Source organism: Phaenicophaeus curvirostris, chromosome 1 (genome assembly GCF_032191515.1).
Source record: "Phaenicophaeus curvirostris isolate KB17595 chromosome 1, BPBGC_Pcur_1.0, whole genome shotgun sequence".
Classification (NCBI taxonomy): Eukaryota; Metazoa; Chordata; class Aves; order Cuculiformes; family Cuculidae; genus Phaenicophaeus; species Phaenicophaeus curvirostris.
This window is the reverse complement of record NC_091392.1, coordinates 130,500,358-130,525,158: the sequence shown is the minus strand read 5'-3', so window position 1 is coordinate 130,525,158 and position 24,801 is coordinate 130,500,358. Positions and strand designations below refer to the sequence as shown.

Sequence of the window (24,801 nt, the reverse complement as noted above, 5' to 3'; positions counted from 1 at the left end):
CTCCTTTGTCCAGATTTAACTGCACGTTTTATTTTGGAGCATGTGAACTGTGGAGCTGAAGTCCTGCAGTGCTGCTGGGCACTGACTCAAGGTTTCATTGAATTTTTTATGTGGAGACTGTGTGTTGCTGGAAACTTTAGTCAATTCCCATCTGCTGCAGATAAGGGGGCTTCCTAGGGATGCTTCATGTGGCAGATTACCATACCATCAGGCTTCCTCAGATGTTAATGTAGCTTCATTTCACTTGTTTTAGCAGAATCAAAGAAGTGATATGCATATTATGTTGCAGTTCTCATTGTAGTCAACCGTGGTCTTGTATGAAACAGTCAGAACCCACAAATCATGGGTATCATGCCATTACAAAAGGCTAGAAATAGACAGAGGAGGTTCTACCATAACTTGTGAATGAAGGTGATGCTAGAAATTACAGTGACATTGATCAAAAGTGAACTTCAGTGAGCTGTTTACCAGAAAATGTAAGGTCAGGTAAAGAAGCTACGTTAGACACTTAAAAGTTATAGTTAGGGCAGTATTTCACACATGTATTTTGTGTCAGTCTCACAGGAGCTAAGGGCGAAATTCTCTGCTGTGCAGGAGCTCAGTAAAGAAGTAAAAAATAGAGTTCCTATCTGGCAGTAGAAGTTTCTGTGACCATAAGGTCACTGGAAAACAGAAATAAGCATTGAAAATAGCTCTATGTTGGAATTTCTTGTACCCTATATTCATGACCAACAACTACCTTTAGAAAGATGATGTTCAGATTCTTAACGAATTGCTGACATTCTTTTGTGATATGGTTGAACTGTCCAACAAAAGAAAAGATTTCACATTGTATAAATGTTCATCACTACTCTTTGTATGTTTCATATCATCCTATGTTTTTTTCTTCTCTTGAATTTCCTTCCGATTTCAATACAATCTATCTAAAAACCCTCCAAAATCAATTAATTATAACACATGATGATTTGGATGTCCTTGTTTTGAGCACACTAATACATGAATCTGTAAAGCCAGTTGGTCATAATTTGAACACAGGATTTGCTAAAGTATCATGGAAGATTAGGACTGTGAAAATACTCTCAAGTTTTACTTTCCAAGTGTTTGCTCTGGATTTACTGAAAGACAATCTGTTCCATAACAAAAAAAAAAAAAGGGGAAGAGAGAAAGTGGAGAAGGTTGGAAGACTGTGCTTCCTGTAAGCTGAGAACCTTTGATTCATTGTTTGCAGACGAAGAAAGCAAAGGCACATATGGAGAAAAAGTCAGAAAGTCCCCCAAAAGAGCTTTCTGTCATGTCTTGTTCCTACTGGTGAAGAACGGCCAGAGACATATAAAGAAAAGTTGAAGCCCCAGCATCACAAAAGTTTGGGGAGACTGCCTGAGCTGATTCCACCGTAGAACATCTGTTATTCTGTAGGTCCAGTGAAATTTGGTATTTCTGACTACAACTAAAGTGGGAGGGATGTCTAAAATCTTTATGTCATATATATTAAAGTCCACATTGAAGTTTGCAGTTGACTTGAGATTCCCTGGGATCACTATGATCTGTGTAACTTTAGTACTTCTGCTAGAAAACTACTCTTGCGCACTAAGTGTTGATTTTTTTATACTTTCCTACAGAAAAGCAAATTCAATAATAGCATTTATTCTTAATTTTACGTAATTATTTGCATGATAACCCAATATCTCAGGTTGGAAGGGACTCATTAGGATCAAGTACAATGCTCTGCTCCTTGCAGGACTACTTAAAACTAAGCCATATGAGTAAGAGCATTGTCCAGGTGCTCCTTGAACTCTTGACAGTCTTGGTGCAGTGGACACTTCCCTGTGGAGCTTGTTCCCAGCACTGGCCCTAAAACTGAGCCCTGGGGAACCCCACTGCTGACTGACCATCATCCTGACGCAGCCTCATTTACTATAGCTCTCTGAGCTTGATCCCTCAGACAATTGCTCTCCCATTGTATTATGGATTTACCTAGCTGTGTGCTGGACAGTTTGTCCAGAAGGATACTGTAAGAGACTGTATCAAAAGCTTTGCTGAAATAAAAACCCGCCACATTAACTGGCTTCCATGATGAAGCAAGCTTGCCAAATCCAGGCTGATCATTAATGTAATAACCTGTAATAACAGGTCGAGCGTTGCTGTTTGTTCTTTATATATTAAAATGTCTTCAGAGCCCAAATCCGTGGCAGTGGGAAACACCCCAAAAAAAAAAAAAAAAAAAAAAAAGACTGCAATAGTAGCAGTGATAGCCCAATGACATCTGTCAGGGAGAAGCATAAGCCCAGCTAGAGAGAAAGCAAGGCAGAGGCAAAGATTGGAACAGGACAACTGACGCACAGGATCTGGACAGGGCTAGGGTGGTGGCAGTGATGTGATTCACTGACAGTCCCGAGTGAGGTGGGGTGGTGAGCGAGGGCTGGGGTGCAACCAGAAGGAGAACCAGGACTATAGGCAAGGAACAGAGATCCCAAGTCGAAACAGCACTGATTCATGAAGATGAGGCAGCCAGCAATGGCAGCTGGAGGCCAGGCTGGTTGTAAGGCTAACGATAACACAGGCCTGAGGTCTCTGCAGGAGACCTGGCTGGGCACAGTATCTGTATGACACAGCCCAAACTAGGATACGCCTGGACCAGCGGACAGGGGGAGATTAGCTGAGGGCTTGAGTGAGACCGGTCAGGGCAACCAAACCTTTCTGGAGCCCCCAGGGACCTGACAGTATTTTTGTTTTCCCTACCACATCTGCTAGTGTCCTTGTTTAACAAGAGGCTTTGCATAACACTCTTGAAAAAATGGGCCAACATTCAGATGCAACTGAAGTTTAAAAGGCAATGCTTTATTTGAACTTTTCTGCAGTAAACATTATTTCTGCAATAAACATTATTTCTGCAATAATCAAGGCTTAGTACCAATGGTATACAAACACGAGGTTAAGCCTTTGTCTCCTTAGAGTCTTTAAGAAAGGCTTGTCACAGTTTGCTGCTATGGTCTCTCTAGCTGATTAAACAAAGCCTTCCTAGTGTGGGTTCTGAAACTGAAAAAAAAAAATCTAAGATAATTCACTGAAAGGATAATGGATACAATGTTAATTGCAGCGTGGCTATGTTTGCTACAATTACACTAAGAAGAATTATCATTCAAATGAGAAATATGAGACCCATATGACTGCAAAGTCATGACATACTGTGCATATCATGGCCCAGGCAGCTGAATAATATTTGACATTTGTCTGCCCATATCTTTATCTCTTTCCCTTTGCTTGAGCTTCTCTTTATTGTATATCAGTTCTTTCTTTCAGTGTTCAGAATGAGTCATTAGAGCAGAAAAATACTGATGTAGTTTTGCTTTCTGTAGCAAAATACTCCATATCTAGGAATAAACTGTATGACAATGAATGCAACATCTGAGGAAGTATTGTATTTCAAAATGTTAAATATAAGTGTATGTGTGGGAGGTGGCTTTGAAATTCAGGCTTCTCCAGCAGAACAAAAAGTCTGAGTAATGCTGTTTGCATTCATGCTATTCCTTTTTTTTTTTTTCCTTTCTTTGTTATCACTATTTTTATGTTGCAGGGAAATTAGTACTAAGGGACTGACTTCCATCTTGGTGTGCCAAATTGATTAGATTCTATCCCTGGAACCATTTCAATTAGTTGTGCTGGGGTCTGAAATACAATGCTATTAAAAGAAGGAGAAAATTCTCAAGACCTCTTGTCCTAAGTTAACAACAAGTCTTGTCAAACTAAACTATATCCAACCCCTTTAGTCTGGACAAACACCCCACCTTTCAGTTTCAGCAAACATTTGCCATTTGAACAGCATTATTTTGGTTGTTAGGATTTTTTAAAGCAAAAATTAGATGGTAACAAGGCTCCTTTCAAAAAGAAAGGTCTATGGAACAAATTACATTAGCATGTGCAACTGCATTCTAGTGCATATGACTGTATTAAATATTTTTGCAATAAAAAGCCACCATTCTGGAACAACTTGGCTTTCTAAGCTGATAACACTTTAGTGAGAAAATAACTTTAATAATCCCTCTGAACATCATATGCATGCACAAATTATTAGATTAGGCTGACCTAGTTATTTGGTTATTACAAGGCTTCTGCAGGAATCACACCCAAGCCATAGGAAAATACCGATTAAAAAACCCGAAAGCCTAAAGATATCATAATTACCACAGGGAAATTGGTGATTAAACAATATTTAAAATAAACACCAGTGTTGAAAGGCTTTTCCAAACTGTTTTTTAATCATATTTGTCTCTGCTAAGCCTTGAAGATAAATAGACAGAACAGTATAAAACACAGGAACTAATATTTCAATTCAGAGACTGTTCGCAGCACAAAAGAGGACAGAATGAGTCAGGGAACCCTTATATCTTTGTAGTTTCAAAATTAAACCCCAGGTAATTTCATTGGGTTCTTCTCCCTTATATTTCTATATCTATTTCTCCTCCTTTGAATGTCCAACCTGGCTTTTCAGGTCTATTTGGATTGCAGATATTCTTTATCTTAGTTCCCTCTTCAGTGGATGGAAATTGATACTTCCAGTGAGACAATTCATTCCTATGGCCAATCAACATCTAAAGTAGGTGGGATGAAGTCTACCCTGGAGCTGCTTATATGTTTAGATGGTGATGTGAATCCTCCCCCTATCATTCACATAGCTAAAGACTGTTCCTCTAACAGCAGCAGTACCATTATTTCAAATTGGACAGAGTGAATAACTTAACAAGAAGATAAGGTGCTTCTTCATTCTAGCCAAGTGACTGACAATACACCAGAGACCATGCTGTCCAGGAAAGGCTGCAGTAGCACACACTGAGCAGCTCTGAAGATAACTAAGAACAAGAAGCCTTTGGCTGAGGATGCTGTGTGTACCCCTTCCTCTGATAAAAACATAGAATCACAGAATCATAGAACAGTTTGAGTTGGAAGGGACCTTAAATCATCTAGTTCCAACCCCCCTGCTATGGCCAGGGGCATCCCACTAGGTCAGGCTGCCCAAGGACCCATCCAGCCTGTCCTTGAGAACCTCCAGGGATGGGGCAGCCACTGCTTCCCTTGGCAGCTTGTTCCAGTGCCTCACCACCCTCATCATGAAGAAGTTCCTCCTTATGTCTAGTCTAAATCTTCCCCTCTCCACTTTATAGCCATTGCCCCTAGTCCCGTCACTGCAAGCCTTTGTAAAAAGTCCCTCTCCAGCTTTCCTGTAGACCCTTCAGGTACAGGAAGGTCGCTATAAGATCTCCTCGGAGCCTTCTCTTCTCCAGGCTGAACAAGCCCAACTCTCTCAGCTTGTCCTCATATGGGAGGTGCTCCAGCCCTTTGGTCATCTTTGTAGCCCTCCTCTGGACCCATTCCAACAGTTCCATATCCTTCTTATGTTGAGGATTCCAGAACTCGACACACTACTCCAGGTGGGGTTTCACAAGAGAGGAATAGAGGGGCAGAAACCTCCCTCGCCCTGCTGGTCATGCTTCTTTTGATGCAGCCCAGGATACCTCTGGCCTTCAGGGCTGCAAGCACACATTGCTGGCTGATGTTGAGCTTCTCATCAACCATCACCTCCAAGTCCTTCTCTTCAGGGCTGCTCTCAATCACATCATCCTCCACCCTGTAGTGAAACCATGGATTGCCCCAGGTGTAGGACCTTGCACTTGGCCTTTTTGAACCTCATGAGGTTCTCACAGTCCCACTTCTCCAGCCTGTCCAGGTCCCTCTGGATGACATCCTGCCCTTCTGTTGTGGCAACTGCACTACTCAGCTTAGTGTCATCTGCGAACTTGCTGAGGGTGTACTTAATCTCACTGTCTATATCATTGATGAAGATATTAGAAAGCAGATATTAAACATACTAATATCAAATTGATGCTAATAATGGGTTTTGATGTTCCTGGAAGGGATATGGTGAGCATGTCTGCTGGAGAGGCAGGTCCTGCTTGCAGTTTTTTCTGTGCTCCTATGCCGTTAGTTGGCAGCTAGGGATGCGAACCAGATGTGGGTTTGTTAGAAACAGGAGGCTGTGGAGGCTCTATTCCTTTGCTGTCCTTCTACATTAGCACCACTTAATGCAATGTTTGTGTCTATAGGATGTCCTAAGAGAATATGGCTGAATGGCTATGCCCCCTATTCCTCCTGGCTGCCCCCACATTTCAGACTGGGGCTTTGGCTGCTCTGGCACACAAAGCATGTTAAAGAAGCAGCCTTTAAATTTTAATTTCCATACTTTAGAGCGATTTTTTGTGGGAGTTTTCTGCACCTAAGCTTCCTGATGTGCAACCAATCAAATTCATGGCTGCTGGAATAACATTAGGTTCAAGGTACCCTTTAGGCAGAGTAAGTGTTGCAAACTCAACATATATGTTTACAAAATAAACTTTGTGTTGACAACTTAAGCAAAATCTCTTTTGCAGCAGCATATGCTGGAACCCCTCTCCCCCTCACTTAACTGTGAGCATTACCTACTCTGAAAAAGACCCAAATCTTTTTGAATTTTTCTTCACGGCTTCTTATTATGTCTAAAACCAAAGTGACAGCAACAATCAAGAAGGAGTGGGTACTGTTATTGCACATTTTATTCCCTGTCTCTTTCCCACTCTCCCACTGATGTGTCCGAGAGTGATACAAATATGCATCTTTTGCAAAATCCTGATTGCAGAGTGCCACTGGCCTCTCCTGTAGCCCTGGGCACTGTACGTGATGTGTGCGTCCCTTAATTTCCCTGTTTTTAAAATGGAGCCACTAATATTTCCCTGCATTGCACCTATTCGTCTTAGCTTCTTTAAGACTTCATTAAGATCTTTTGGGTGAAAGAGGCAGAGAAATGCTGAGACCTTTTTTTGTAGTTTTGAGTCTCATGAGGTGCAGTCTACTCTCTGCTAAGATGTACTGTTCCATGCAGAATAGTTCTCTGATTTTTTTATTAGTTTGTTTTCTTTTTCATCTCCAACATAATGACAAGTAAGTAAAGGTCGTGTCAGTTCAGGTGAGAAACGTTTAACAGGGTTCACCAGCCAGGCAAGTACTTCCCCACAGCTCTAATTAATAATGATAGAGCAAGTGTTACTGAATTTTCTGACATCTATTAATAACTTATCAGACATAAAGATAGCTCTTAAATATAATATGAAATGTGTCTCTTTGTATTTCTAGCCATGTGTCACTCTCCTCAGTAACTTGCTTGTGGGGTCAGAGATTTTAAGAGTTAGGGTCTTATCAAAAGATACATTTATTAATGCTGAATGTGAATATTGGATAACAGGACAGCACCACCTGGGCTTGTATATAGGACTACCAGGCACCACTTTTGATCTAGTAGGAGTCAAGACTGCGTATTATGTGCTAATTCTGCTGAGTCATAATGGAAATAGAGCTTGTAATAACCACATGGATATAAAGGATGTAGGTGTGCATTCCTCCGTTTAAGCTAGTAGCAGGAACAGACTGATGCTGCAAGAATATGTGGTGCTAGAAAGAAAGCTGACAGTGAGCTGTTACTACCCTAGAAGGACCATAAGGTAAATATCTACAAAATGTTCTAAGGAAGACACATGTTCATTCCCAATTATACAAATAGAATTACTGGCTTAGGCAGTTCATTAAAATCATCTCAAAGATATATAATTTGACCATGATCTACATGATTTAAAATTCTGACCAATGTGTTTTCTGAGCTTCCTTATAAGATTCAGAGTTAGGGGGAGAAAAAAAAAAAAAGAGAGGAGCGGGAGTTAAGATGACTCACTTCAAAGCTTTGTTCTTCTCTAGCTACTTATGGAACTGGCAGGGGAAAAGTTATATAGGTTGTTATTTATATATAGACTGTTGTCTACTCTTGCCTAGGATGGCTCAGTTTTGCAGTGTTGAAGTTATACAACTCATCTGAACCGGTCAGAATTGCCTAAAAGTCAGAAAAGCTGCCTCCCACATTTGACATGTGCTGTGACCAACCTGGAGAACTTGAACTCATCCAGTGCCCGTGCCAGGTGGCCCTGCCATCAGATGGAAAGCAGAAAATGGGCTCTGGGTATCCAGGTTTGTGACTCCATGGGAGGAACAATCCCTGCAACATTCCTGTGTGCTACATGACTGCTCCTTGTCAGGGGGATTGCAGGGCAGCTGTAACTCACTCTTGGTGAACAAGTTGGCTTTTGCTTCGTACTCTGAAGCCCCAGGAGTACAGAAAGGAGTACCAGAGGAAACGCCCACTGACTCTGTGCCTGACACATGAAAGCCTGGGCAGTCGTCTGAAAGGCACAGTCTCTTCTTTTTGTGAAAAAATGCCTGTGTAAAGACCCTACAACAGCCAGTGCTTTGGGATGGATGTGCCTGTATCTTCTCACAATGAGACTTCCCAGGAGGTTAGAAGTTTTTTTGAACTTAAAAATTACCCATGTTTCATCAGAAAATGAATAGAATATGATTTCTTTTTAATTTAGAAAACTCAAAGTAACTAAGTAAGACTAAGCAGAAGTGCAAAGGGTCATACACAGCTCTCATCCTACCAACTATGTCCTCAATTCCATCCATTTCAATGACTTTGAGTGGCAGAAAATGCAGTTTGGTCCTCTCTGGGTCTTAGAATATTATTCTGTCCATCATCTCTGAAGCAAGTCTGGCTTCCAGTACATTTTCTCCAGATCCCATATCATTAAGTCTTTTCAGTCTTCTCCCTTTGAGCAGGATTAACAGATCCCCAAGGATGCAGTAGTCTCCCCTCCTCATAGGTGGTTAACGCTCACGTATCCACTGTTTTACAGCCATAGGATGTAACACAAACAAGGAACAAACATAAAAAGAATTAAAGGGATCTATACCAATTATAATGCCATGCTTGCAGGAAGGATGCAACCCAATACATTGTATGTAAGAGCCCATAAAATTACAAATAGAAATAGGAGAACCAGAAGTGATTTATTCCCTGCTTCCTACACAGATGAGCAATCTTCTCTGTGAATATTCACTGAGCAGCGGTGATATGTTCAGTCGATACAGAATAGTTAGCTCCCTCCAGGATTTCTCCAGCCTTTTTGTAAGGTGAACATTCATCTGTCGGTATCATGAAGTCATCCTGCAAGCAGCCAGCAAGCTTTTGCTTGCTACGGGGCAACAGACTTCAACAAGTCTTGAGCGTGTGGCATCAGACTGACATGAAAAAAAATTCCCTTTACTTGTGTTGCAGCACTTTGAACCTTCAGGGCTAAGAGCAACCTTTTTGAGAGGTGTCTGTGTGATCCTGCAAATAGCTCTTGATATGTACTCCAGACTGCCTCAGTCACTGGTATTGAAAGTGTTGTGGGCAGTGCTCAGTGATGTGTGGCTGTGATTTTCTCTTCCTTGGAGAGTCTCTGAATGCTTTAACTACAGCTGCAGACAGTACAGAACAAATGCACCCACTGTGGCATTAGAAAATGGATGAAGAAGAAAGAGCATTTTACTGGAGCAAACACTGGTCTTTAGACTACGCAATCAAGTAACCTTCAGAAAAGGATTCTTCTGTTATGGAAGTCCAGTACTTTGGCTCAAAGTTAAACTGAGCAGGGATTATAGATATGCCCCGAACGCAAGACTGCATGGCTATAAGGCTTCTGCACAAACATCCTTCAGTGAGAAGTGATTAATTTCTTAGCTATTGCTTTTTTATATGTATTTGCACTAGATTCCTAACTGTTGTTGCTGAAAATGACTTCACTCAGCCATGCTGTGTGATGGCACTGTTTTGAACAAAGCTTTTAGTATGAGAGTCCTGGAGACAATTTAATGTTACAGTACGATTCAGAAAGTATTTGGATTTACAGCTCAGGTGAAAATGAAATCCTGTGAAAAACATGATAGCTGCAAACCAAAACCCTAGTACAAGATGCTTGGAAGTAAAGTCCTAGAATTTGGGAAGAGCCTTTTTTTTTCTATAAATCAACAAATTATTATGTTTCTTGAACTGCTGATAAGAGAATTGCATTCTGAGTTTCCATCTTAGCATCAGACCATCAGTAAGGTATTACAAATAATCAGAATCTGCAGGAGAAAATGAGCATGAAAGGTGACACTGTTTCTTCTTTGCTTAAGTAGCCTCATGAGTCCTCACAAGTGTTCCTGCTGGTTCCACACAGACATAAAAGGGAGTCCAAAATGGTGTGTTCCTGTGCTAGTTTTACTTACTTTTCTTGATCTGAGGCTGGCTTTCCACAAGTGCATCCAAAACATAGTTCATTTAACAAACATTAATTAGTCAGACATATCTGGCTGAAAGGACATGTAGATCTTGATTAAGAAGTGCTACCTGAGTTTAGAAAAGAGAACAAAAGGATAATGAAATTTCAGAGAATGCGATCAGGAAAAACAGGGAAGTATTTGCCAGTAGCTTCAGACTGCTTCTGTCACAAGACCTGACTGAATATGTGCCCTCAGTATGAAAATTTTTCTTCCTAAGAAAGTGCAAGTTGATGATCTGGAGCTGGTTAGTGGGCTCTACAGAGTGAGTCAGGCAGGTCCTTGGCTGGAAAGAAGACGTGCTTGGCTTTCTGCACTGTCCCAAGTGAGGTGACCTTCTGCAAAATGGTGGTCTGGGCATGCAACTTGTGTTTCAACAAACAGATCATTGATTCCTGATCCTGAGCCTAAGGACTTGACCTAGTTTTGTTGAGTGGTAGGTACATTTGCACTACTGGATCAGCTCTGATCCCTTTAGGATATGGAAATGGATCCAGATAATAATAATAATAATAATAATAATAATAATAATAATAATAATAATAATAATAATAATAATAATAAATAATTAATAATAATAATATAATAATAATATCTTTGCATGACTCTTGCTGAATGCTGCTGTTTGTTCCCTTTTAGTTGAATTCCATTGTCTTTCCTTTAACTTGCATTCTTTATCCCATTTTCTTTCTTTCTGCTTATTAATATTCAGACCATCAATTTTTTTCTACGTACATTTTCACATTTGCCATATTCTATTATTCCTATTGTACATCCTTTTTCAATTCTGTATTTCCTTAAGTGCTCTACTGTACATGAAATATGACTCACTCACACTTACAACTGGAATTGGACCATGTTATCTCTCCTGAGACTGTCTTTTTCTTTGATGTCAGCTTTAAGATCTTTTTTAGGGACATTTTTATTTTTCATTTAAAAATGCCTTTTTTTTCAAAGATAGAATAATTTGGTGGACTGTGTATACAGATCTATTTGTTGCACAATGATTGTTAGTTACATATTGCTTAAATTATCTACAAATAAAGCATTTTCCCTCTTCCAGTTTAATCAAATGAAAGTAGCAATTCAAAATACAGAACCAGAAGAAAAATTAAAAAGGATAAGTGGCTCAGTAATAGTAAGTAACTGATCAAGTAAAAACCAAGAAATAAGCATATGGAGATACTGAGTGAGGTAATAAAGCATCCCATTCTCATTTGTTTTAGTTTGATATTATACTTAGTATTGGCAAGGCAATTTTCTCTGATCAAAGGATTAATTAAATTTACCCACCTCTTATCTTCAGAGACTGGCAGTCATGTCTTTTCCCACCAAATCACATTGCTGAAAGTCCTAAGAAATCCAGAATTTAGGAGTACAATCTCAGGGAAGAATTATAAAATCAACTCTTTATTCACAAATAGCAGAGACCAAAAATAAAGGAAAAAAAGGCATATTGCCCTAGGCATACTTTTTCTAATTTTAGGTTTTTGTTGTTTGGTTCGCTGAATAGGATCACTTTTAATGGTTCACTTAGTTGTGACTACAATAGGAAATACAGCGCAGAGAGATTGTTGTAGAATGTTCTGCAGTCACCTGAGCTTTAATACAATTGTCATGCTGTGCAATGGAAAAATAAAACCTAAAAATATATGTATAGGTGCAAACATTCTTGGTATTGGTAGTGGTAGCTACACTGCCAGCTGCCAGTTTTGTGATTCTTACCTGCTTTACATGAAAGAGAGTCTTCCTATTGCTACAAAAATATAATCCTGGCTTGTTGTTTGATAACAGTCATGCACTGAGTCAGTTAACTCTTCAAAGGTCAAAGAATAATGCAATTTGGTACAATTCTTCCTAACTGGGTGGCAGAAGTAATAACTACATGTGGCGTGGCTGTGGCTGAGCTGAATAAAGATTACTTTTCACCTGAGGCAGCTGAGGCATTTTGGATCTCCAGAGAAAATGGAAAGGGTTTTCTGAACCTTAGTTAATACTCTTTTTGAAAACAAACATTTCAGAAAACTGTAATCATAGGAGAAAAGCTGGAATTTTAGAAATAGGCACTCTGGCTGTACTCAGATACATACTGCATTGGCTTCTTATTTCAAATAGATATTAAATATCAATGTTCCTTTGTTGAGTATCAGCATTTTGCTCTGTTTATGGATTTAATGATATCGTTTCAAAATTCTGCCAGCAGTTCTTGCTAGCAGTCATGCAGCCATGGTATTGTGGCTCTTCTTTAATCTTCCTCATTTTTTTCTTCTTGGTGTTTTCTTCTTGTTTTTACCCAAGCTCTCATCCACTGAAGAATTTACTACTTGGAGTCCAAGTAGTCAAGTGGGTATTTAATGACATTAAAGAAACACTTGATTTCACTAGGAAGAAAGAGCCAGAAACTTCTATTGTAAATGAGACCCGAGACTGACACTGTCATCTAGCTACAAAGGCTGCCTGCGTATGTATTAGCCTGTCTCTTAATGCAGAACATAATTTGCACTGATCTCAGTTGGATATGGGGGTGTTTCTGTGTGATAAATGTCTTTCAATTACTTAACAATAAAAAGCTGCTTCCTTGTAGCAGGGATATCAATCCATACTTGTCACCTTCATAAAGTGATCTCCATGGTTCCACCAATCCGTTGATTACTTTTTTTAGGCCATACACAAGAAATACCACCAATAATGGTATTATTTATTTTATTTCTGCCAGCATGAGTTTGCTTTTCTGCCTTTCATAATTCACAAATCAAACCTGAAGGATTAATATTTGGGGCACTGAGATGCTCTAGTAACCTGTAGAAAGTTTATATGCAGAATACACCCTGTTTTTTTGTGGTGGCAGGAGGATTGTTTTTCCCTTTGACTGTAGAAAGTTTTATCAGAAATCTGGTTGGTTTTCAAAAAAGAAGAAAAAAGATTTGGTCAAGTGGTTGTGAGCTCTTATTCAAGACCAATTTCTTGAAGACAGAACAAGACAAACTGAAGGTGGAAGTGAGGGAAAGAGTAGATATGCACTGAATATTAGTGTTGAGGAGCCAGTGCTTGGTGTTGCAGGTCTCTTAGACAGCTCAAGCACAGACTGTGTGTCTTACTGGCTTGTCTTAAATCTGACAAAACTATATCATCTCTGGCTGTGCTGTGGGGTTAGCTGCCTCTTGCTCTGCAACACCATGGCAGAGAACACTTTTCTTGGCCAGTTAAGCCAGACTATTTTTACCAAGAGGGCAGGGAGGGGCAACCAGGTTGGAAAGTGACAAGAACCACTGTTTCCTCTTTCCATATGTTGTTGAGGATGTGGCTGAGCTGGTGCATAATAAAATCACTCAGTTCACTCCGAGGCTGGGAACCAACACCATTATCTGTTCAAAGTACAAGACTCTCTTTTCTCTGCTGTAACTTGCTCGGTTAGAAAACTTGCTTAAGTGATTGCTCAGATTTTTTTTTTATTTATGTCTGAAAAATAGTCACACTATTTTTATGGAAACCAAAGGCTTCTGAATTAGAAATCATACATCCTGTCTAAATTTCCTGTACAGAAAGAATGAATTGTCAGGAATGGGAAATACAAGGCAACTACACCATATGATTGCATAAAATGACACATGATGGATATCCCAGTACCTGTATGCCCTTGGAAAGGAAAAACAAACAATCTTGGCTTCACTGATCCGATAACTGATTCCATATTTATGGGATTATATTTTTCAAAGTAGAAAAATGTTGTTTGAGAAAAAAGATCATAACATATGAATAGACACAGACCATGATAAAAAGAAATACTTTGTTACTTCTCTAGAATGGCTTTCTTTTACTTGGATGCAAGTTTACTTTTTTATTTTTCTTTTTGTAATGTGTCATACAGAATATAGTTAGATAATCTAAAGAAACATCAGTCTACAGTGTGCAGTTGCTACTCTGTCTCCCTTTATGACGTTCTGCAGGATGTACTCTAACACAGTCCTGTATCATCTGAATCAGGTGTTGCAAAGTCTTGGATAATAACTGCAGTTTCTTGGGGGTCAGCCCCACTCTGAATGTGGAAGCATCTTGCTTGCTCTCTTCGGTGGAAGTAGAATTGAACTGGCACAGTGGTAACAGTCACCACTCACAAACCAGTACTGCAGCTGTCGTAACTTGGGCTGGTTATCACAACAAAGAGAGCCGATAGCCATATTAGTGAATTTTGTTGCGCACCTGTGATCAAGTCTTTTGGCCCCTGCCCAGGGGTCTCTCTCTGAGCATCTTTGTGAATAGCTTAACTCCCTGATCATTATCAAAAAGTTGAAGAATATTTTCCTTCATCTTTGAAGGAAAAACAAACCGTAAATGATTTCCATACTTTTTCTGGCTTGAATGCAGTCGGCATTTAGTTCTGCAACAGCACTGGGCGGGAGCTTTAGCATCTCATGATGACTTGGCAGATCCAGCAGTAGAAACAGGAAAAAATTTTTGATTAAAAGTTGGCTCACCAAAAAAGGCAGGTTTGGGTGATGAACAACTTGTGAGTCCCTGTTGACTTAGGTGGATATTTTCAGGTGGAATCTGAATAATGGAGGGAAGGTGAGAAAGTTTGTTTCAGCATTTTGAAATTAAGTTTTTGTTGCTTGTTTCTTGGTTTGTTTTGAAAATTGCCCACACTTTGTTGAAAAATTAAAGATGGAGTAGATGTTTCTGTTTATTAAAATAAATGGAAAAATTGTGTTTCACAATCACCAAATATTGTCATTTTTTCATTCATCCAATAAACAAAACAAAGCAGTTATGTGATAATTGTGAAATAGACATTTTACTCTGAGGGTAGTAGCTTGGTTCCCAAGTGGGATGTTTGGGATTTGATTTTAATCCCATTTCACCTCAAAAGCAAAGGTCCCCTGCCAGGCTGGTTGTCTTCCCAAGTAACCTAGCGGTGCTGTAAGTGAGATGATGAAGGACACCTGCAACTTCCATAGTACTCATATACCATCTCCTGTTAAATTCTACCCCATATAATGAATGCTGATTTCCAGTAACAGAATAGTACCTCTGACCTTTTTCGTTCTAAAGTGCATTATGGAAAGAATATGGACTAATGTTAGAGTATCAGTCAAATATATGAGAATATGGAATAAAGTCTTGAAGAAGCAAACAAATATTTACTACCGTCTGGGGAATGACAGCTTTCGTTATTATTTCCTCCTTTTCCACTGCCCACACTGAACTTGTGGGTTCTTGTTCTGCAGTATATCTTGTCATTAATGTGGTTCTTGATTAATGTGTTGCAGTGAGATGGCCTCTTCCTTCCCCTGTTACAGGTCAGTTCTCAGCTTCTTCCTTGTTTTTGATGAAATGGAAAAGGGCCAAGCAGCTTCTGCTCCCAAGCCCAGGGAGACCTCTGGCACCTGACCCAAGGTGCTGGATTTGGGTCAAAGACAGAGTAAACCAAGGCAAGAAATACTCAACTATTCTCTACCTCTCTCTGGCCACATGAATATTTCACAGAGAAGATGAAATACATGAAGGCAGATTTTTTTGTGGTCTACAGGGCTTTTGCAGGACTTCTGCAAAAGGGGGTGCTGAGTACTGCTGAAGGTAAAAGGAGGACACTCCAGCAACTGGAATTGGTACAATGATCTGCCCTATTAATGTCCTGTAGAAGCCCTCTTTGAGAACAGGTCCCAAAGCCAGCTGTGATGGACAGTCACTTCACTTGCCCTCTCCTGAACACTTCATGAAGATTTCCTCACAATCCCATTCATTTTAAACTTGGTGGAGTCCAAAAGACTTTCTGTTTTATGCCGTATTGTCCACTAAGCTAAGAAGTGTTGCTGACCTAACCTGTCATATTATTGCATGGTGACTGTGACCCTTTAAAACTGCAGGGTTGTAAGATAATTAAATGGAAAGTGTTGCAACAATGTAAGAGTATAAAATGACCAAGGGTTTAGGACTAGGAATGTAATCTGCATTTTCTGATACAAATTTGTTTTAGAATTATTTCCTAGGGGTGGAACACTTGGGTAAAAAAGAAAGATCCAGAGTAAGAGTGATACAAAAACAAAATACTTCCCTTGTAATAGCAGCTGACAGCATGTTTTTCATTCAGAAAATTCTCTACCTAGAAATTGTGTTGAAACCAGGGCTGGTGCTTTCAGCTTCAGCTACATAAAGCTGATATGAGACACATATACATATGCATAGAGCTGTCATTTTCTTTATGAATTCCAGATTTTGAAAAAAAAAAACCAAACACCCCCAAAAAAAACCAAGCAAACAAAAAACCCAGTAAATTTTATGGTAACAGAATTCATGTAAGTGGTTTGGTTTAAAAAAGCGAAGTGAAGCTTGGAGCAACAACACTGCCCTGTACTGGAAGGTAGTTTTCCGTAACTTTTGTTTCTGTTTTGATTTAAAATATTACTTTGTTCTATTTCCACATTTCCAATCTAAAAAATTCTCTGAGACTTTTTTTCCCACAGAGATTCTTATAATGCATAGGAGGAATTTATTTCTAATTATAACATTTTCCAGTGGCTGAAAATTTTCTTCTTTAAAAAAGATCTTGCCTAGAATATGGCATCATGCAAAAGCAGAGGTTTGTGCCTTCATATCACAAGACAAAGATATTTTTTCATGAGATGCTATCAACCAAAATAAGGGAATTTTTATTTTTGGACATGGGCTGAGTGCCTCACGCTGCTTATTGAAGTTGTTTTCACTACACAGAACTCTGGAAAAGAATGGATGTGTCTTTATTTCCTTTTTACACCTGTCAACTGAATCAGAGAGTTAAAGCGGTTCCCTGGAGTCTCAGGAGGCCAGTGCTGCTGCAGAAATAGAGCTCATATTTCGGTTGATTCACAAATGTCAACAAATGTCAGCTACTCAGCTGCAGGACCCATGACCATATTTCCTTCCATCTTCTCGCCACAAAAGCATGCTTTGTTCTTTTGGTGACAAATGGCCGTATCCTGAAAGGTAACTAGAAGCTGTGAGAGAGTTACAGTGCTAAAATAAAAAGAGCTGAAAAGTGGAAAAGTAGAAGATTTAAACTTCGCGAGGCCTTCATGAACAGTATAATCTGCCTTGGACTTTCATTTCCAGCAGCTTTCCTGGGGTCTTCACTGGGGTCACTGCTACAGCAGTCCTGTATAGAGCATAAAACACTCTTTCATATACATAGTGGACATGGACAAATAACAAATAAGGAAAATTTTGAAGTGAAAGACGTTGGTTTCTCACATATGCTATGCTTAGCCTCATCATACTTGGCTCTTGATGCAGACCGAAAAAGTTCCCTCATTAGCTGGCCCTAAAACATTTAGAGAGCATCTGAATAATTGATATAATTTATGGCTTTATTGGTGGGAGCTATAAAATCCCCTCCCCTGAAACAATATTAGAGAGGAAGCTCTGCAACATGCAGTAAAAAAATGGAGTAGCTATTTAAAGAAAGGAAAGGGCAAGAAAATCTTGTTGTGTTATCTGACCACTATAAAACTGAATGACAGAAAGTTTCCAAATATCCACTGCTATAAGTACTGCAAAGTAAATGGAGTCAGTGTGCTGTCCGAGTTACAGGCTTTTCAGAGGAAGTTTTGCAAGGTTTACCTTTGAAAAAGCCAATCATCACTACATTTTCATTATATACTTGGTAGCTTGATTATGTCAATCCTGAATTTACAGTGTTGCTGCAGCCCTTGCATTCTGTCTTGCACGTGCAATTATGGGAAAAGTGGCAAATGCTCAGGTAACGATCTCTGTTGCGTACAGTCATGTAGGGTAACTGTTATTCTGCTGTGTTCTGCTTAAGAAAACATCAAGATACTAGCTAACAGAGATGATTCACAGGCTGTATCAAACAAAAATTGGCATATATGAAGTATGCAAATATACCTGAAATAGCTATCCAAAACTCTAGTCTTGTTCAAAAATGCGATGCTGGCTGGACTATATTATAGCTATCTAACTTCCACTGAGATACATTTTATCCTAGAAGTGCTTATTTTCTATCATAAATTTAAAAAAAACCCACAAGTATACAAACTGTTTTAAGTTACATGAGATGTAACCTTCTCAAAAAAAATCAGGGTCTACACTGACCTACGTGAACAAAATAGTGATGATTATGGAGCATGGACATGGTAGCTAAGAAAGCTGAAGATACAGTATTGTTTGATGAGTCCTTTCTGAAGCATATGATATAAGCCTTTTAGTTGAGCAAGCATACAGGTCTTCATGCCATACTCCCATCTGGGAAAAAAACAGCTGGTAACACTGTTTCCTAACTTGGTAAAAGTACCTCCCAAAGCAGTGGATATGCCTATATCAAGTACTAAGCTTTGTAGACCCCAGCTCCAACAAGAGCAATATTTTTAACTGAAAATTAGATGTGAAATGTTCCTTGTACAGTGCGAAAGAGAAATAAGCACCTAGGCGTGAGACGCATTCTAGACCCTGCTGAGTGGATAGTTTCTCATGGAGATAACTGAGAAATGGCTGAGGAGCTCTTAGAAAAAAACCCATTTCATTAACGTGTGAGACACCTTAGTAAGAAGCTACAGCATCTAGGAGGCAAGCGGTTATAGCACTCACCTGGAATGTGCAGATGAAATTCGCATCCTTTCTTTGGTCATCTCAGTAAAGAAATTGTTCAAGCACCTTAAAATACTCTGTGCTAGGGTCTTCTCAATCCCTGCATGTGTTTGGAACACAGAGACAGAGAAAGATTTCGTATTCCACTGCTTAAAATTTGCATCTAGGAATGGAAGACTCTGTTCCCAGTGTTCAAGCCAACGTATTTTTAAGTGTTTTCAGACAAGATGGAACAGCTTCAGCTGTGTTGGTGGAGGAAGATCCACTTCAGATCAGTCTGCTATCTGATAGATGTGAATATTCATTGGCTGAAGGAAGACAGGTTAAAGTCAGCTAAAGCAGAGAGAGACCCTAAATTCCACAACTTTACTTTGTGCATGTTTAGACACCAATGTGCTGGTCTAAAATAGGGGCACTCACTTAGGAATTCCTTGGAAGTGTGTGAGAGGTAAGGCCCTCCTAGGCTTGTTGTAATAGGTCCATGTCATTTTCCACGCATAGAGGTGGCTAGAAAAGTGTCTGGCTTCAGAAAATTGCATGAGTTTTTACACTTCTAGTAGCATAATTCTGTAAATGCTAGGGATACATAGATAAAATTACATACAGTTGTTCGAAAGCAAAGGAGACAGCTTTCACTCATTCCAGAATTTATCCACTTATTTATTTTTAATGTGTTGTTGCAAGCAATTGCTTTCTGTTTTATCATTTGAAGCTGTGCCATGGTATAGCAATGGCTAAACAATAAAACAAACTACATACCTGGGCAGTGTATCATGATCCTCTAGTTGCAACCCAACAGGCTGGAGTTAAATAATACAGCTGGCTCAGCAATTGCATGGATGACATTTATGCAAGCACTGTGTAAGTGGCAGGAAAGCTAACTCAGGGCTTCCTTTATTATTTTGCTTTTCCTACTTTAAGCCCACTAGGACAGGATTTGCACAGTCAGAAATACTGATTCTTGCATCTTCAGCTCCCTGCATTGTGCTTTCACTGGCAGCACAGTCCAGCTGTTTATGCATGTCTAATACATCTCCTAAAGGCATTTCTAAAGGAAAACAAGCTACCCCTTCGAGGAAGGTAACAAACAGTCTAAACTCAGCAGCATTTTACAGAAATTACAGTGACTTGATTCCTACTGTGCCTCAGCCTGTGGCACAGAATGTCTGGGACATTGTTGAGTTTTCACCGGTTATATAGCTGCTCAGTAAAGATCTAATTCGTAATTTTTTTTATGTGTGGGAGATGGAAATGCATACCCACTGTGTATCTAATTGAAAGGCAGAGATTCGTATTGTCACTGTAGCCTGCTAAATTCTCCTCTTCAATCTCAGCCTGTGCATGTTGTATTGTGGGCATTGCAGTGTGGAGCTGCACTGTAGCCTGACCTACAGAAATGTATGTTCCCGTGATGCAGTCTGAATAACAGTAGTTGGGTCCTCTTAAATGTCCTTTTCAGTGTTCAGGATTGGCAGAACAGAGCTCTTTCTGCCATGCTTTAAATTCCTGTTCCTCTACTCATGTTGTTAACTGGAGCACATAGTGCACTATATTCCATTTGACATCAACAAAAAGTGTTCTACAAAGTCTGAAAAGTGATTCTATTCAAGCATATAGCAAAGGAGCAAAATCTACTTAAACAGGTTTGCTTCCCTTCGTCATGAAACAGCAGCCATGATCATAAGAGCAAGGTCATTTTGAATAGTGTGTGTAGAGGGTAGAGGCAGAATGTTCCAAGGTAGAAATTGGAACTTCTAAACATTAAAGTGTTAGATGCACTACACATCCTTTTCTGTTCTCTTTTCAGACCACTGTATGTTTTGACCCCATTGAAATGTTTGGCCTGCAGGGTACTATTCAGACATTTAATAACTTTGATTATAACGTTTCAGAGTTTATGTACAATCCATTTTGCTTACCTTGATTAAGTTGTACAATGCCATTTGTGTTAACCTTGCGTATCTGAGACATCTCCAGGCTACACTGATGCTGGAGATTTGTTCTCTGCTGGATTAGCAAATGGAGGCTAGGTACCCAATGTGGCAGTATGTGATGTTTTTATACAGAAAACTGAGTAAAGCTCCTTGTGTCTATGCTTAGACAGTGGTCCTAAGCTCTTCTTTAATGGGCACAAAGATGAAGAAACATTTTCTGGGTGTTGTTCATCTCATCCTAAAGAAGAAATCTAAAACAATTAGATGCATTGCATTCTAGAAATGCCTGTTCTTCTTCATTCCTTGCTTCATTTACATCAAAGGAGCTTGGGCAACTAGCGCATGTGTAGACATTAAAAGTCAGATGATTTTCATTCCACCTTGGATGTAATAATACCTGATAAACAAAAGAGGCAACCTGCTGTTGCCTAATCATAAAATCTTTGCTTAAAACCTGCACGACAAGGAAAGGCAGAGAACAAATACAGCTATGGAGGACAATGCACATTTGATATGCATAGTGTATCCCTGGTTAATTGGTTACTGTTTGGCCCACTGTGTGGGGAGTATGATAAAAATGTTGTGACATTGCAGTGCTGTAATGTATCTGATTTTAATGGAGACCCATCAATTCAAATCAGAATAGGCTTTTACTAGAACAGAGGCATCTGGTATTTGGGCATTTGTAGTAGATAATATCAATGAAGATTTATTTTTCTCATAGAGCTGCTGGATATAGGTCAAGCAACTAGGATCAAATATTTAATAGCAGGAATAGTAATGAAATCATATCAATCAGTAGGAGGCAGTACCCTGGGTTTACTTTGAGGTTATAGATACCAGACGTAGCTAATTAATCAATATGGTAATAGTCTATAGAAGAGGAAAAAGGTGATAACTATAAACTTTCTGGAGTTGTTTTGCAATAGGTATGGTATATTGTATATTGTCCTGTATTCATATTCTTTCTGATAAGCTGTCTTTGTGACTATGAGAGCACATATATTTTGTTAGCCTAATTCTGATTCTTTTCCTAAAGGCAGTAGCTCATGATTTGTGTGTTCTTTGTGAACATGCATTTTCATTAATAGTTGGGTTATTTATTTCTTATAAGCTAACAAACTAAAATACAAAACAGGGAACACCTCACCTCATTGAACAACTGAAACTCATTCTGTGCAGTAATGTGTTTGCTTTTTCATGTCAATATCTTAAGTTTGTGAAGAAGTTTGAAATGTAACATGCTGTGTCCTATTTCTTTCTAGGTCTCCTATGTAAAAGCTATTGACATCTGGATGGCCGTGTGCCTTCTCTTTGTCTTTGCTGCATTACTGGAATATGCAGCAGTCAACTTCGTTTCACGGCAGCACAAGGAGTTTCTGAGGCTTCGAAGAAGGCAAAGAAGACAAAACAAGGTACAGCTGCTTTTTACTTGGGGTGACTGAGTCTGCCCTGACAGCACGCTGATGTGCAGCTTGATTTCTCAATTCCTGCCCTTGTGGGAGAGTCTCATTCTGAAGTTTTCTTTTGAATTATTTACTCCTTGATAAAGAGCTGATAACTGGACACTGGGTTTATTTGCAGTTTATGAACTTATCGAGAAATGTCAATAGATTGGTCACTGATTCCAAGAATTTTGTTCTCTGTGAGCAATTGCTAAGGCAACTGCATCTTTACTTGTGAAATTATATTTTCTTCAAATCCCCAAATATTATGCTGTTATGTGGCACCCAACAACAGATAAGGAATAGTTGGAAACAACGTCATAGATAGGGTACCAATATTATTTCCTTGACATCACTCAGACACTCCGACATCAGCATGTTTGAGACCTGTCTTTTCTAGTTCCAGCCTAGCTACTCGTGATTAAAAGAGCAGCTCTTTGCAGAGTGACTGGCAACTCTATCCTCACTTCTAAACCACCAGCAACTCACATCTTTCCCGGCTGAAACCAGTAAACATGGACAATTTTTTTAAAAAGAAAAGGTTTAGGACGATTTCCTCTCTCCATTGTCCTATTGCACAGTTTGTTACTGATGCTAACTTGGAATCTTTAACAAAGGGCCTACTAGCCACATTATTTTGTACTAGTGACTGAAATGTAGAAGGGAGGCTTGTTTTTAATGTAGATATCAGTCTAGAAATATTTTTAGGAAATCTGTCCATCTTTTCTAATTTTTAATTTAGTAAACGGAAAGACAAGAATAGTCATTAAATTCAGTTTTAGTTCATTTATGATAATCCCCGCAGCTATAAAGGCTTCATCCTTTGTGTATCTATGTCACTAGTTTTCAGTATCAGTAGGAACATTTAGGTTTACATTGTACTTATGCATTTGCTAGGTGAAGTAAATATTTACCTGAGCTGTGTGAGTGCTTCAAGCCACAAATAATGGTTTCTTTTGCAAGAAGGATAACAACAATGGCACAGGGCATTTGTGTTTTGACAGGTTTGTCTAATAAATGTTCTGCAGCGAATGTAATATTTGATGCATGCTCTGGGAAGCAATCCAGTGCTGTTCTCTGATTTAATTTTATCATCAGGTAAATAGAGATTCCCATTAAGATTAGGTTACAGGAGAGAGCAGAAATTCTTTCCCATCTGCAGGCACACATGCCAGATGTAATGCCACTGGAAGCATTGGTTTCCAAAACCAGCATGGCAGTAGCAGAAGCTACTGTATGGGGTCTATAATTTCAGTTTTGGGTACAATATCTTCTTTAGAGATGAACAAGTAGGAATGGTAAGTAACAAGATCCAGTGTCATCACTCAAAAATTATTAGGTTTTGGTCCATGAAAGTGGTCATTCATCTCTTGTGGGTATGATTGTTCTGGTGGTTATTAAAAGAAAGTTGTTTAGAACCAAATCACCAGAAGACTTGTGTTTAGGCTAAACCACTGGATACATGGGTTCTATACAAAATGGGTAATGTCCTAATTAAAGATAAGGAAATACTTTGCTAGAATAAGAGACACGTATCAATTTGCACAGGCTTTTCATTTTTTCTATGAATCTGGTTGCGTGAATTTTGAAATAGGGAGTAATGTTTCTGAGGTCATCTCTTTAGGAGGTCTTTTCTGCAACTCTTTACTTGAGCTTTTCTCTCACAATTTCCTCATTTTATTTTGTCTTGAAAGTGATTCACGTTGTTTTGCATGAAGGTCTTCTCTAACTGAGCCATTCTTCTCTTTGCGTGTTGTGTATGTGTGTCATGTTACCTCTGTGCTATTCTCATTCTTGCTGCTGCTATCCATGCTGACACTCTGGGGACAGGCACAGACTATGACTGTTGGGAATGAAAGCATCGAGTCCGTGAGGCGCATGAATGGCTTGCGGAGCAAAGAGTCATCAGCTTACGGGACAGTGAATCAGATCGGCAATTCAAGTTTGAGGGTAAAACTGTAGTGAGAAAGAGAAAGCAAGAGAGAGTTTTAGTATGTGCAATGATGTCATAAATCAGGAAAATGAATGATTTTGATGGCATCACTAGTAGTCTCTTGTATTCTCTTTGCTAAATGTTCCCACAAAATACACAGTACTGTCCCCAGCATGAACAGCAGTTTCATGTTGTACTATCTCATGACCCATCCTTGTGCTTGCTTTTTTCCATAGTTGACTTGTGCCATCCCGATTCCAAAACTCACAAGGAAAGTGCATGTATATTCAGTAGCCTGATCCTTTACAAATATAGGGTGAACGGGGGGACAGGAGCATAGGAAATGCCTTGAGGTGGTAAATCCCACATTGTGTTATCTTTCAGATGAGCACAGTGCAACAAAATGTGGTATGTATAATGCAATGCATTTTTATTTGTATGATGTTTATTCCTGAATTGTCATCCTGTAGCGTTCCTCATCATGATGTCCTGAGCCCTGCTTAGTGGAGTATGAATAGCTATGAGTGAAATAATACATTTCATTTGTTTCTTCGTGTTTGCTTGGAGAAAAGCCATGGGGTTGAAATAGTTTGCACAGCATAATGTGTAGCAGATCAGAAGCAATATGATAGTAGCTGATAGATCCAGATTATGGGTGAGTTTTGGAGGTAATAAAATCAGTGACGGAGAGAGA

General features: G+C 39.3%; 1 protein-coding gene across 9 annotated transcripts in view; it reads left to right on the top strand.

Annotated features, from left to right (window-relative positions):
• GLRA2 (glycine receptor alpha 2) overlaps nucleotides 1-24,801 on the top strand; it is a 131,752-nt gene that overhangs the window by 79,884 nt on the left and 27,067 nt on the right. For 5 of the 9 annotated variants that reach the window (XM_069874818.1, XM_069874763.1, XM_069874791.1 and 2 more), the window contains 3 exons: nucleotides 21,995-22,144; nucleotides 24,005-24,124; nucleotides 24,492-24,515. In XM_069874818.1, the coding sequence (XP_069730919.1) occupies nucleotides 21,995-22,144; nucleotides 24,005-24,124; nucleotides 24,492-24,515 (294 nt within the window). The remainder of the gene's footprint in view (nucleotides 1-21,994; nucleotides 22,145-24,004; nucleotides 24,125-24,491; nucleotides 24,516-24,801) is intronic. The other 4 variants (XM_069874781.1, XM_069874772.1, XM_069874810.1 and 1 more) reach the window with 2 other exon arrangements.